Source organism: Natrix helvetica (genome assembly GCF_964273705.1).
Source record: "Natrix helvetica genome assembly, chromosome: 2".
NCBI lineage: Eukaryota > Metazoa > Chordata > Lepidosauria > Squamata > Natricidae > Natrix > Natrix helvetica.
In genome coordinates, this window is record NC_138552.1 from 67,601,022 (window position 1) to 67,616,645 (window position 15,624).

Below are 15,624 nucleotides of genomic sequence, written 5' to 3' on the forward strand. Positions count from 1 at the left end.
CTTGAATTGAGTTACTCGATTTTCATACCGTTTAATTTTTTCAGCAATGGCAACAACCCTTTGCTTCAGCTCTTCAGTTACTACCACAATCTCCTTATTCTCCAAATCGTATTGCTTCCAGGCTGCTTTTGACTTGCTTGTTCTTTAGCTGACCTTGCCTTAGGTTCTTCAAGTTGCTCAAGTCTCCATGAAAATTTTTGATCTTCAATTCCAACCGAATTTTCCACTTAGGCGTCCCCTTCTTGCCTCTTTGCTTCCTTTGTATTTTCAAACCCAATTCTTTGGTGGTTATGAAGACTGCTGCATACATCAGCTAATGTTTCAGCTAATGTAGTGGTTGAATGTTTGCACAGCCTCATTGACCTTTTTTAGTACATTTCTCAATTCTTTCCGGTTCACTTGGTTCAGCTTTGGCAAACGTGTTCTTTCAGCATCTTCCATTTGATCTTTATTTTCTCAGCTAATTGTAATTAGTATCTGTTGGTGCTTGTTCTTCAGTGCTTCCTTATACTTTATCTTCATCCATTTCAGCAGCCTCTTCCTCCCTTTCTTCCTCAGTTTGCTTTTGAGTCTGCAAATTGTCCTTGATGTTACTCTTCTTTATTGGTATACTCAGACCATTAGTTGCTTTCTCTTCGATTCCTGTTAATTCTGCTGTGGTGAAAAATTTGTGGCTCAGAATTACACGTTGTGGTCCATTAGCCTTTGTTCACTGATATCAGGGTCCGTGTGGTTCACCTTCCGAATCTGATACATTCGATTTTGAAATCCATGTTTTTCTTTTATTATATTATTATTATTATTATTATTATTATTATTATTATTATTATTATTATTATTATTATTATTATTATTATTGATTAGTCTGTAGGCCATATCAAAGCACAAGGTTCAAACACATATCACCAATAAAATCCTATACAAACAATTTAAAATAAGAGTAGGGTAAAATACAATAATTATAGGATAAGATGCAATATAATTGAATACATAAGTATGTAAAATAGAATAAAATGACATAAAATTATATTTCACCCTTACAATCTACCCCAATCAGTCCCACGTATGGAGATCTCAACTGAACCATTTTGTTTTAAGTACTGTGCTGTGTTAAATGTTATTTTCAGGTTCTGGCCGCACATGAAGTAAGTTGTTTTGATATGGGGGTCCCAATGGGTCATTCGTTTGGTATATGGACCAAGGTACATGTCTCTCACCCCCTTATACAGGCAACAATGAAATAGGATGTGAGCCAGGTCTTCTACCGCTGCTGTTCCACAAATGCAAAGACGCTCATTGTAGGATATAGAATGGAATCTCCCATATCTGACCATTATCCAAATTAAAAAACCTACTAGATAGTCCAAATGTTTTGATTTCATTCCCGCTCTAAAAGCTTCCCTGATCTACTATTTCTTTGCCTTCTGTTCTCTGAAATTCTTCCAATCGAAATTGTTTAACATTTTGTCTATAATGACAAACAGCTATCTAAACTGTTCAGCAGATATAGGAAGATTGTGGTTATTAAAAGTTGTATCTCTTTGTTTGGTAAGTTAAAATGGTAGAATTACATTAACTTGATGCTGCAATGGAGCTATGGTTAAATTCCTGGTTTCTGGAGAGACTGGAAGATATAGGTCCCTGTAACTTTGCCAAAGTATTCATAAACTATACAATTTACACTATCCAAGCTCTGTTAGTCTTATGCGAATTCTGCAATTTAGACTTTATGTAGCCAATATGGCAGATTAAACTGATCTATTCGTAGATTTGTTATGAAAGCTCAAAGCAGCTTTGTATGTTCCAGTTTATAACATTTTGTCTAAATCAAGATACCCATCAATATTCCTGGCATTGATTCTACACTGGCAGACCTGACTGAGTTAGGGATTCACGCATTGTAATAAATTGGCATATACAATTGGCATATTCCAAAGAGTATCCTAAAGAAAATTGCTGACATGGGATAAGTCTTTGAGGAGTTTACACATATACTTTAACTCAGTTAAGATGTTTGTTGAATTCTATGTACATGGAGCAGCTGGAATGTAGCCAAAAAATTAATTTTGTCTATTGTAACTTTCATAGGTTGGATGGATCATGCAAATTACCTTACAGACAAGTCCAGTTGAATCTTTAGTTGCAGCTGGCAATATATTTGTGGGAATGGTAAGTTTCTAAAGCAGAAAAGTAAGCTAGTAGCCTAAGGACAAATCTTTTTGACAGAAAATAGCCCATCTAGCAAGACAAGAATATGTACCATACTTGAATGTTGAGTGAAGAGCTGAAGTGGCACAGTGGTTAGAATGCAGTACTGCAGGATACTTCAGCTGACTGCTAGCTGCACTTCAGCAGTTCAAATTTCACTAGGCTCAAGGTTGATTCAGCCTTCCATCCTTCCATCCTTCCGAGGTGGGTAAAATGAGGACCCAGATTGTTGGGGACAAGAGGCTGACTCTGTAAACCGCTTAGAGAGAGCTGTAAAGGCATTATGAAACGGTATGTAAGTCTAAGTGCTATTGCTACTTTTACTAAGCTTCCATAATATTTTTCTTACATTTTACTGTGTAAGTATTAACAGTGATAAAATCTTCTACTTAAAATGCCATTGCACAACTCAGTACTATTCCCAAGACACAAAGCAGTGCAAATATTCAGTTTGCAGGCATGAAGGAAGATCCAGCATTTCTAATAATAGGTCAACAATTGTACTGCCTTAGCAGAGTACACATTCTTACATGGGGAGTAAATTTTATCAATTATCTCATTCTTCTTTTTTTTTGTTTTCTTTTTGGTTTGTTTCTCATGGTTCTAGACAACTCAGAAGCAAGATAAATTGGTTATGGATTCCTCCTAGAGCAGAGATTCTGCCTGATATACAAGAATGTTGCAGGCTCATGCTTTTGTACTAGCCTAATATACAGATCTGGAATTGCATTAGGTTATATGAGAAAGGGCATCAAAAATCCATGCAACAGTGTCCAAAATAGGCAGATGTTTTCTGTCAAGATTTCCTCCAAAAGCAGAAACCTATACAATTCTATCTTTTGACCACTTTTTTACCCGAAGAATAACCCCAGTTCAAACTGCAAAAAGCCAAGGAAGAAGTTGTTCAAAATTTTCATAAAGGCTCTTCTTTTACAAGCTCACTAATAAACAAGGGATGGAGGGCCTGTTAAGTTTCCGAGATTCTGATCTTTATCCCTAATTCTTTGCATTAAAATTCCTTGCTGTAGTCTATGTGATTTTTGCTTCCTGGATCAGTGGTCCCAAACCCCCAGTCTGCAGACAGCTGCCAGGCCACAGCCCTTTGGCAACTGGGCCACGCAAGTGGTGGGTGAACGCAGGAAGCTCCCTTTGAACAAGGGGTATGTGCATGTGCAACACCATCCCCCCCCCTCACTGCCACTGCTGCCAGTCCACAGGGCCAGAAACATTGGGGACCAGTGGTGTATTAACCATTAAGCAGACATCACAAAGTTGAGAAAGAAAGAAAGAAAAAACCAATGAAGATTTGTATAGTATGTATAAAGGAGGGGGGCACCAAGATTTGTCAGTGCTTAGGGCACCAGTGAGCCTTAATCCGCCACTGTTGGGGACTGCTGTCGTGGATCATATCTGTAGGTAAAGAACAGGCAGAGCTTGGGGAGGGAGTTAAACACATCATCATTTACGAGTCCTTACATTGCCACAAGTGACCCAAGCCAACCCCCCCCCTTTGAATTTGTTGATCCTTAACTAGCTCCAATTTGATGCTGGCCATTACTTGACCAGATTCTTGTTCATAGGTGTAAATAATAAATCTTCTGTGTTGCAACTTAGCATGTGGTCCTGATCCTTTGCGCCTGGCAATACCCTATGGCACGGTGCTTGATGGATCATTCTAACGTAGAAGAGGAAGATATCACTAAAATCCACTTACTTGATTTCTCTTCCTTGCAGTCGGAATCTCCTCTCATGGTAAAGCCGTATCTTCCCTATGTTACCAAGTCTGAACTCCATGCTATCATGACCGCTGGATTTGCCACCATTGCTGGAAGTGTTTTAGGAGCATATATTTCCTTTGGGGTAAGAATGGAAACACAGTAATTGATGGTGATTACTTGATCTTGCTTGTACTCAGGAGTTTGTGCTGTTAAACATGATTGGTTTTCAATTGGCTGTTTTGCCTCATTAGTGTGTATGTGTGTGTGTGTTTTCTTATTCCTTGAAGCTATCCTAACCCTAATGACTCTCTTCTGTCAGGTTGTCTTTTCCCTACTGAGAGTTGGCTCTGTGGCCATTGAATTTGCTCCTGTTGTCTATGATTTCCAGAGCTTTTCTAGATTTCTTTCTCTAGTTAAAATTCCCCTTTCTCGTACAAAACTCTGCCTGTCCTTTAAAATCCTGTTGGCCTCCATTTTTACATGGAGCTATATAGAGATAAGTGAGGAGAAGAAGAGATACATTCATATCATTCCAATATTCCAATAAATATTTTATTACAGCTCGTAAAAGAACATTTTTTTTCAACTCTTCCCTAAAGAATGCTGACTGGAAAATTCTGGGTAGTAAAGTCCACACTGACTTCAAGCAGCTGAGGTTGAAATACACTGCCCTAATGTAAAAAAAATAATTTGTTTTCATTTGTCAGGTTTCAGCTTCTCATTTATTAACTGCTTCCGTGATGTCAGCACCAGCAGCTTTAGCTATTGCTAAACTCTTCTGGCCTGAGACTGAAAAGCCCCAGATAAATGCCCAAGAGGATACAAAAATGGAAAAAGGGTAAGCAATGTATATGTTTGTATTATATTTTCATGGCTGCTGGACTTAGTAATGCTTTGAAAAACCAGAGAGAGAGAGATGCTCATCTATGGACGATTCAGTTAACTGAAACTTGAAGAAACATACCTGGGGAACACAAAGTTGCTTTTGATTGATTTGACCAAAGTCATCTGTAATGAAAAGAACCTACTGAGGTAATATTGCCATCATTCCCACGCCAATGGGACCCTGCCGCCTCAGACAGAAGCTCAAATATCAATTGAAATGTATTCCCATTAATGCTCAACTGTAAGAAGAAAAAAGAGCGGCTGCTGAATTGCTAGTTTTCACGTAGCCATTTGAAAACACAAAGCATCAGTGAGAAGGGATTAAAGCTCATATCTCTCATAATCTGAGTACTTTTAAATAAGGGAAAATATAACTGGCCATTTCAGCTCTCTGGTAGCGGTAAGCTCCCTTAGCACAAATGTGATTCACCTCCTAATTCACAGGCAATGAGTATGGTTAAATAATTCAACAACATCTAATAATTAATGATAATCCATTATTAATTAACATTAAATTAATTAACAGCTGCTTGGGGTTATTTATTCTGTTCCCTTCACTGTAGGATCAACAGACGCTAAAGATCAGCATTCCTGTTTAATGCCCTCATAAGGGCTTTTTAATTCACAAAAACATTATTCTGGTTGCTGGCCCTCCTGATATTTTAAAAAGGATGAATACTGTTATCATAAGGGAAAAATTGTTTTGACTGTTTGGTTGTTTAAGTTTGTACTTTGAGCCATAGAAATATCATATTAATGTGCACTTTTTCTTTTGCTGCTGAAGAGAAGCCAGGAACCTGCTGGAAGCTGCCAGCCAAGGTGCCAGTGCTGCAATCCCGCTGGTAGCCAACATTGCTGTGAATCTGATTGCCTTCCTTGCTTTGCTGGCCTTCTTTAATGCAGTCCTGTCTTGGCTGGGGAATATGTTTGACTACCCACAACTGAGCTTTGAGGTATTGTTCTATTAGCTGTTAGCTCAAGCTGTCAACTTGTAAAGCGTTTCCATGACTATTATCAAATTGACATAAAAAAGAGAGAAAAGGGAGGAGAATGCCATGCATACCTTTGGCCAGAGTCAGATCTCATATTTCTACAGCTAGCGTGTGAAATGTGCATGTTCATAGCCTGCCGCAGCACCTTGTTGGTGGATGTGATTTATGACACAGACAGAAGGGAGGGGATACAGGGGAAAATTTCAGACGCCATAAAGTAGAATCAGTTTCGGCTCCGCAGAAGAATATGCCCAAAATGTTGATCCTAATAAATGAATGGATTTCTTTTGAACTTTGTCTTGAGGCTCGTAAATTAATTAGATCATCTTTTGGAAACTTCACACAAGCAAGAGGCATGGGAGATGCAGCCTAGATCTCACTTCAGCCTACTATTGGAATGGAATGGAATGGAATGGAATGGAATGGAATGGAATAGAATAGAATAGAATAGAATAGAATAGGAATAGGAATAGGAATAGGAATAGGAATAGGAATAGGAATAGGAATAGGAGTAGAATAGAATTCTTTATTGACCAAGTATGATTGGACACACAAGGAATTTGTCTTCGGTGCATAAGCTCTCAGGTACATAAAAGATATAAGTGATAAATCATGATCATAGTCATCATAAATATATTCATTGTGAATCATAAGATAAAAGCATCCAAATTTTGATCATTGGACCATGGGGATGCTACAACAGTTGTAAGTTTGAAAAAAAGTCATAAGTCACTTTTTTCAGTGCCATTGTGACTTTGAAAAGTCACTAAACAAATAGTTGTAAGTTGAAGACTACCTGTACACCTTAAAGAGAAAAATTCTGCTTGTGTCCAGGTGGTCATGACAAATAAGTCATACAAATTCTATATCTTGCAGTTTACAGATAAAGGCACTACTTCTGTGATATTGTCTGTTTGATTAATATCCCCAGATCATTTGTATGAAAATTGGGTGCACAACTTGAGGCTTCAAAGTCACAGCCCGAGTAACCTTCACAGGTTTATACAATCATTTGATGTAATCATTATTGTGATTCAGCTTACATACACATATAACTAAAGCTGTTGCCAAACTTAGCTTTTCTAAGTCACATAAGGATACTAATATTAAATATATAAGTAGAATGGAATTATATTATTTAAACATACATTTAATTAAATTTGCACCTACATGAAATAAAACCTGACCCCCACCTTTGATCCCCATTTATAACCGCTCAAAACCCATGAAAAATCTGCTATACTTCTGTTAAACAAGCCTAGAAAAAAGGTTCCCACTTCAGTTAAAAGCTGCTGATTAATCTAGACAATCAGTTAACATATTCACAATGAGCAAGAAATGATCAGATGGAAAGCAAGGGAAAAGAACAGGATGGCTGTCCCTGCTTTAACTGTGTACTATGAGCAGATGGGTGTAAAATGCAAGTATAAATAAATAAAAAAGGGAAATGATCACATGGAGGAAAAAGGCAGAATTAATTCATTAGAGGTTGAGCCAATTATTTATGTCTTATTAGGGCATGCCTGAATGCAGAATCTTCTGCATTAAAGTGCTTCCGCTTAATGTAACATATGGTACCGTGGAAATGATAAATGGGTGGGAAAAACAATATCTAGAAGGGCAAAAAAGGAAAGAAGAGGTTCAATTCCCGTCGAGAGCAAAAAGAATATCACTTTAAGCATAGAAGAAAAATATGGAAAGCTAGATGCAGATGCTTACCTTGGAAGCAGCCGCAGTCCCGATGCAGTTAAAGAAAAGAGTAATGGATTGCTTAACAATCTAATGATGCTTCATCTATCTAGCTACAAGGGACCATTTATAAAAGCACTCAATGAGGAGGTTATTAAGGCAGTAAACAAAAGGGATATACAGCTGGCCTGGACAGTTTCCCAAGAGAATTTTTTTCCTGCTTTTTAATGGAGCATAAAGGGAACAAAAATACTTTTTGAGCACAATATTCAACCTAGTTGAGGGTAGGCGCAATGGCAAAGGCAAAGATATCCTAATTAGTTAAAACATGGCTCCTTCCTGCCTTTCTGCTTCACTTTGAATATTCATTTGAAAAAGTATATTCGACTGCAATCCACAGACTCCAGGTAGGGTAGAAAGAGAATTGAGCCTGCATCTCATGTCCCAAGCGATGTTACAGAGTTTATTCTCCTGCATAAATTTTTAATGCTTATTTAACAGGTCAGATTAATTTTATTTTCCAGTGGCTCAGAAATATCAAATCATTTTACCTTTGAGCAAAAGGCTACAAATGAATTCAGTGGGTATTTGCTATTAGCCAATCGGAAGGAAAATAATGCCTTCAAAATCTACTGAAGCAGATTTTGAGGTTTTCGAGAATGTGGTGAGTTAAGCAATGCTGTGACCGCCCTTTCTCAGTGCTTGGAGATCTGGTTAGGGAGCAATAGGTTAAAATTGAGCCCTGGCAAGATAGAGTGGCTTTGAGTGCCACTTTGGGTAGTATTTTTAGTACCAATTTTGGTCATGGATGAGGTTGCAATGTCCCAGGCAGTTGTACGTCCTATCTGTTAGTCTAATGCCATCCTATCAATAGGATAAAAGTTCAACAGTAGATGATCTGAGAGCTGCACCTACCATTAACACTTATCTGGTATCTTTTTCTCAATTGTCTCAGGCCAGAAAGAAAAGACTTTAGCATAGGAATCATCTTCTTCTTCTTTTAACGACCCCATAATCCCTTGCAGGGAGGAATCTGGGCAGCTGAATGGAGCTAAAAGAGTGTTTTATTGGCCGGATGCCCTTCCTGTCCCCAATGCGGAGTTTTCTTCAAGCAGATATATTCACATTGTGCCCAGAGAGAGAAATATCTATCTCTACCTAGGATCGAACTCACAGTCTCGTGATTGTGGGGCAAGAGCTCCACCTCTAGGCCACCACACCACTCTACTTTAGCATACTACTGACTCAGTGGTGGGTTCCTGCTGGATCGCACCGGATCGCGCGCGCTCCCTTTCAGCGCTCCACCTGGCTTGCGCGCTCCCTTTCAGCGCTCCACCTGGCTCTCGCGCTCCCTTCCGGCGCTGAAACCGGAAGTACAGTCTTGCCCCGCCCCTGGCGAAGCAACGACGCCTGCCTGCGCTCCACCAGCTCGGCTGGGAACGGAGCTGAGGAAACATCTCCGTTCCCAGCCGAGCTGGTGGAGCGCAGGCAGGCGTCGTTGCTTCGCCAGGGCCGGGCAAAACTGTACTTCCGGTTTCAGCGCCGGAAGGGAGCGCGAGAGCCAGGTGGAGCGCTGAAAGGGAGCGCGCAAGCCAGGTGGAGCGCTGAAAGGGAGCGCGCAAGCCAGGTGGAGCGCTGAAAGGGAGCGCGCAAGCCAGGTGGAGCGCTGAAAGGGAGCGCGCGCGATCCGGTGCGATCCGGGAGGAACCCACCACTGTACTGACTAAATTAAATTAAACTAAACTAAATTTGTAGGACAGAATTAAGGTTTTTTTCCCCTCTAAACTGGGATCTCTTTCACTTTTTTTGACAAAACATCTGAATTTGAGATGTAGAATTCCACAGTGTGATTTGACTTTCTGGAAATCCATTTTATATTATAATCTTGCGAGTAGTATTCTTGCGGTATAATTTTGATGTAATAATGTTTTGCTATTCGTTCTCTCCACTCAATGTATAATTTTGCCAATTCAATCATCGATCTCCTGAAAATAGGGGACAGTTTTATGTTATTCTTGGATCTAAACCAATTCCTAGGGCCATTTAAAAGGTTTTGATTTTTTTTATTTCAGTTATATTTTTTCTCTTTCTGGACTAAAGATGTAGTGTCCATAATAAATAGGCTGTTTAACCTTGAGACTACATTGCTAGATAAAAGTTTTAGCTGATAACAATACATTTTAGGCATACTATATTTATTGTCTCTACTACCCTGCTCCAAGAAACTGCTTGTGTGATCAATAAGTCAGTAGGTCCTTAATAAGGTTTATGGATCATATTTCTCTTTGTTCTTGTTTTCTCCCTTATAGATAATCTGTTCATATCTGTTCATGCCATTTTCTTTTATGATGGGAGTAGATTGGGAAGACAGCTTTATTGTTGGTGGGCTCCTTGGTTATAAGACTTTCTTCAATGAATTTGTGGCTTATGAACATCTTGCAAACTTGATTAAACTACGAAAGCAAGGCGGACAAATGTACATCAACGGTGTGAAACAGTACTTGAGTGTAAGTATTCCTGTACAACTCTGTTTCATTAGATCTAATACTTCATAGATTTTTGTCTAGTGGACTTTCCTAGAACATATTTCTGAATTAAAGTGACTATGCCAGGCATGCGTTCCAAAAGATGTGAAGCCACAATTGGTGTAAATACTTTTGTAATGCCATTTTCTTGTGGTTCATAATCCAAATTATGCCTTGGTGGTATTTAATAATGTTGTCTATCAACCAAATGAACATTTGGGGGTGTATGACTGTGTATGACTTTAGCACTGAAGCAAAGAAGTCAATGAAAAGGAGAATTCTGATTTATCAGTAATTTGCTACAGACACAACATTGGACGTAATGTAAAGGTTTTATTTTTATTTTTTGAGAACCATTGTAAAGAAGGAATGGGATAAAACAGCATCACCTAGTCCTATTTTTTTACATTATTTTAAAAGGACCTTTGGCAAAGAAGGGGAAATTTTCATATTTGGTTTGAGGGCATCAGAATAGACTTTTCTGGGAATTTACATGAGACGTCTTCAACAGTTATGGATAAAATTGAAACTTCAGTTCTTGGACCTGTATTGTGCCAAAACAAAAGACAAGGACACATTTTTTCAGTAATCTATCCTAATTCAAAGATAGAAAAAAAAGATCTTTGGAATTTAAATTAGGAGAAAGGATTTTTCACGACTGGAACGTTTTACCTGAAGTTTAAAAGTAAATCTTGCTTTTTGTAGTCAAATTCTGCTGCATGCAGCATGAAGCACAAGTTGCAAATGTGTTTTTTCCTGATAATATATAATGTGTTATAAATTGATGATCACGGGGGGCGGGGGAATTGGATTTTTTTTTCAGAAACTGTTGCAAAGCTGCAAATATAATCAGGAATTCATGCTCATACAATCTCATGTTATCAATTCATCACCTAAGCAAATTAATTTCCATTACATCTAAAGTTCAAGAAGAGAACACATTGAAACCAGTTTTGTAGAATAATCTCTGTTGCTCTGAAGTATTAAGAACAGGCAGTTTTACCATTGGTAGGCTCTTTAGTTTTTAGTTTTCGGTCAGTTCCTAGACCCTCCTATTCCCTTATCAAGTTTTAAGTCCTTTTAATTAATAGAAGAGACCCAAGCTCATTGTGAATAACACCCTAACAAGCCCTTAGGTTGTTATATGTCAGTTTGTGTATCCTGTTATAATCAGTTGGGAGGGTACACTGCTATGAATGACATCTCTGTGGTTTAAGTTCAAGCAAAGTGCAGATCATGGGTCAGCTTAAAACTTTCTGGGGTATTTTGATGGAAAGGTATGAAAGGACCAAATTGCTAAAACTGCAGTTCTACTACTGTGTATTTAGCTAACATATTGAGAACAGCAGGGAAGAGAAGTGAGAATTTGCTCTCATGCATTTGCTGTCCTTGAATTAAGATGACACTATTAGATGAATTCATTGGCGGGGGAAGCAAATCTGCTACTAGTAATACAGCTTTTGTAATATGGATTTTATAATAGGTTTTGGGGAAAAATAATGAAACTAAAATATTTATTATGTTTACAAAACAAAACCTAGCTACTATATTAACTCATTTTCTGGATTCACATAGTATGTTAGTAAACGGTCTGGGATACAACATACTAGTCCGTCCGTCCCGGTGCACGCATACACACACACACACAACACACCAACCTTAACCAAGTTTAATACTTTGTAGAAATACAACTGTTAGGCCATTAAACCTACACTGATTAATCTAAGTTCTAGTCCATTAGGAATTTTGTTCCTAATAATTTATCCCTAATCATGAGAGTTGTGTGGTTTAATTGGGGGAAACATTCAGGAAAATATTTTGCATTTCATTGTTTGAAAAACGTGCAAAGTCTTTTTACACATGACCACAGGATAATGCAAATCTATTCACTAAGGGAAGCTGTGCTTCCCTCAGACATATTTCATTTTTAAAATATGTTTTCCTTTAAGATATCATATGTACTACTAAGCCTACTCATTCTTTTGAAAACCATATGCAGAATGACATCGATGTGCATAACGTTCAAATGTGCGCGTGATTAGAATTGACACACTATGCTCGTGTTCCATTTTCTACTAAGAAATGTTTTTGATGCAAAATAGCTGGCACATCTAAAATAGCCTTTGGCAATTAAGTATTACATGTGTTTGCTAATGGATTCAGACATGCCAGTGTTGAAATTAGCTACATTTTGAGAAATTCTAATCACTCTCAGGAAGCCGTCAACATGACTATAAAAAAAATGAAATTTGATTTTTTTTTTGGACTGGAAGTTCAAGTTCTCTATTTCAGCACTGCGTGGGGGAAGTGTATCAGATAAAACATCTGGTTCCCATGACTAGATTCTCTCTCTCTCTGTGTCACACACACACACACACACACACACAAATCTAGTCATGGGAACCAAATGTTCTATCTGATAAATATATAAAGGGTATAAAAATATTCTATTTCTGGTTTTTTTCTAATATGCAATTCTTTGTAGCGGAGAAGGGAGGGGTGTGGAGAAAGTCCAAGTTTATTCTCATTCCAAAACCATGCACCAACATTATATCCTTATTGTATGTTCAAATGCCATTAGCCAGAAACTAAAAACAATTTTTATTTCTCAAAGAGAAAGTAATTGGTCTTTTATCTGCTTTATTTCAGATACGATCTGAAACAATTGCCACTTACGCACTTTGTGGATTTGCAAATTTTGGTTCAGTAGGAATGGTACTTGGAGCACTATGTAAGAATTGTCTACACTTCATATATTATAGAGAAGAGCAGCCAGTGCTGGGGGTGGCGTTAAGCACAAAATTAGCTTAGAGTCATTGCCTTGCCACAAATGGTCTAAATCCAACCCCTCTTGAATTCTGTTGACCTCTATCTGGTGCCAATATAGTATTGCACTTTAGCTGACTAGACGGTTGTGTATAGACTTCAGCAATAAATCTTTTTTGAACTTCAACTTGATGTATGATCCTGATCCTTTGCACCTGCCATACACAGAGCAATTTGAAAGACTAATGACTATTTTTAAAACAAGGTATTCTGCTGTGATGAGCAATTGCTCAACCCTCACTTTTGGAGATTGTAGAATGATCAAAATTACTGACGTTTTTTGGCACTGCAAAAGCGTTCCAAGCATTCTGCAACTCACCTGTTGTTGGAAAGAGCTGTTGATACACTGATTTTTTTTTACCATGTTTCCCCTGTCTTATTTTGTTTTGACTCTTGAAATAAGCACTTGGTCTTATTTTCAAGGAGGTCTTATTATTTTTTAGGTGCAGGAGGCTCATGGCTGCTGCTGTTTTGCAATATTTTCAGGGAGGGTTTATTTTGGAGAGAGGACGTATTTTAGCCCATGCGCTCAAAAGCCCAATTGGGCTTATTATCCAGGGAGGTCTTATTTTGGGGGAAAGGGGGTAAATAACAGAGCCATTCAAACACTTCAATGCACCAAAACGTATTAACCTGCCTCTAGTGCTTCATGTAAACTTGGGCAAACTTCTTATCACAGAATTAATGCAAAAATAGCAGATTTGCTCCAGAATTAAGCAGGTTTTTCCTGTTTGTATGTAATTGTATCCATTTCAGATGAAAATTGAAATAAACATGGACATGGTTTTAGTAAAATGGATAACATTCCAAATATTCTGTTTTATATGTTATGAAGCAGAAATAAATGATTCCTGGGTTAACATTTAATGTAATTATATTTCAAGATGATCACTTGATCTAATATTAGTGCTTTGAGGCTGGGGAGCTCTTACTAAAATGCACTTCAATCTTTAATAAATAAATTAATCTTAAGCTTGTGTTTTTAACCTCTGTTGGGCTCAATCCATATTTGGTAAATTCAGCATCAAAAGCACTTCAGATATGCAAAGCAGCAACAGCTCTTGCCTAGATAATATTGGACACTGAGAAACAGTGTCCATGCTTATTTAGAGTTGATATTATTTGGAAGATTATACTTCATAATATTTTGAATTGTTTTACAAGTAAGAATGAGATGTGTCCCATTTCAGCAGCACATCTGCTGCCTCATATGAGCTCCTCCAAGTCAGTTCAAAGCTTTTTCAATATCCTCTCAAAACTGTAGTTAAACCCAACCTATGCAGATCTTCATTATCCTTATCTGTGCCGGGGGCAAAGATCTGTATTGTATCTTCACTTTTTGATAGTTCAGGATGTTCAAAAGACTCTGTTCCATTGCCTTTCTCTGTGTTTCTTCCATGTGAAATTTCACTTTGTATTCTCCCAAAACATAGATAGTAGAATAGATTCAAAATGATGCTCTCAAACAAAACTGTAGATATTCATACTAGTTTCAGTGAAAAGGGAAGTGTTAAGAAAATAAAACAGAAATTCCATACTGATTCATCAAAAACTTAGTATAAATAGTAGCTTGTTAGTAAATAAAGAACACCATATCATCCTTAATGGAGATAAATGGAAGGCAATTGCACAGACTTTGAAGAGGCTATACTATAGGAACACAGAAAGAAATGTACTTTCTATTATGTCAATATACTATACAATATTTGTGTGAATGTATGTGAAGTTGACTAATTATTGTATTAATTTGGAGATGTGAATTAAAGGCAAGGAAAACCATTGTAGATTCAGGGACAGAGAATTGGTTTAAATTCTGTACAATTTTATCGAGCGAACTTTCATTTGAAAAGATATTGCCAATATTATTTATGGTTATCTAACCGTATCTATCCTAGGTAGCAAGAATCTTTACTGAAGCTGCTCCAGAGATTATAAAAGTGTTAGAAAAGCACTGAACAGATGCCTCAACATTGCATATTGCTCATGTGTTTCTTTTCTTCTATTTACGTCTCCAGCATCCTTGGCTCCCTCCAGGAAGAGAGACATTGCAGGAGGAGCCTTCAGGGCCATGATTGCTGGTACTGTGGCCTGCTTCATGACAGCTTGCGTTGCAGGTATTGTAACATTATACACCACCATTTATCTTTGACATGATCCAGATCCTTTATACTGCATGGGGAAAATTGAACTTTCCCATTGAAATCAGTGGGGTTTCTGTTCTTGTTAGTTTATTTATTTATTTATTTTGTCAAACATGTATGAGATAACAGGTATAAGTATAAACATGGACAATGAACACAGAAAATGGGTACAAATAAATGGGGACAGTAGGACAGGGATGGTAGGCAGCACGCTGGTGCGCTTATCCAAAGTCTTGTCTGACCCATCGCAACCCCATGGACAATGTTTTTCCATGGACCAGAGGGGGCATGGTTTCATGTGCTGCCTGCATCCCATGGATAAGGCTTTGCTTGTTTGGGCAGTCCTGTTTCTGACATGCCACGGACTGTGAATTGGGGATCTCTGCTCTAATATGCAATGGGTCTTGCCTTTGAGATATTTTTCAATTCTGTAAAAAAACATTACAGGCTTCTGGTGAGTCGCGTTTGCACACAAGGATTCTATCTGAATGGGACAAAAAATATAGGTAGTATGTAGTGGTGGGATTCAATTTTTTTTACTACCAGTTCTGTGGGTGTGGCTTGATGGGCATGGCATGGCTTAGTGGGCATGGCTTGGTGGGCGTGGTGGGGAAGGATACAGTAAAATCTCCATTCCCAC

At 38.0% G+C, this 15,624-nt stretch overlaps 1 protein-coding gene across 3 annotated transcripts in view; it reads left to right on the forward strand.

The window, feature by feature from the left end:
• Positions 1–15,624, forward strand: part of SLC28A3 (solute carrier family 28 member 3) — a 50,465-nt gene that overhangs the window by 24,176 nt on the left and 10,665 nt on the right. For all 3 annotated transcript variants that reach the window (XR_014174712.1, XM_081945000.1, XM_081944999.1), the window contains exons 10-16: positions 2,089–2,169; positions 3,943–4,068; positions 4,634–4,764; positions 5,596–5,764; positions 9,802–9,999; positions 12,667–12,748; positions 14,859–14,957. Coding sequence is in view for 2 of the 3 variants with exons in the window: in XM_081945000.1 (XP_081801126.1) it covers positions 2,089–2,169; positions 3,943–4,068; positions 4,634–4,764; positions 5,596–5,764; positions 9,802–9,999; positions 12,667–12,748; positions 14,859–14,957 (886 nt within the window). In the remaining variant the exon portion in view is untranslated. The remainder of the gene's footprint in view (positions 1–2,088; positions 2,170–3,942; positions 4,069–4,633; positions 4,765–5,595; positions 5,765–9,801; positions 10,000–12,666; positions 12,749–14,858; positions 14,958–15,624) is intronic.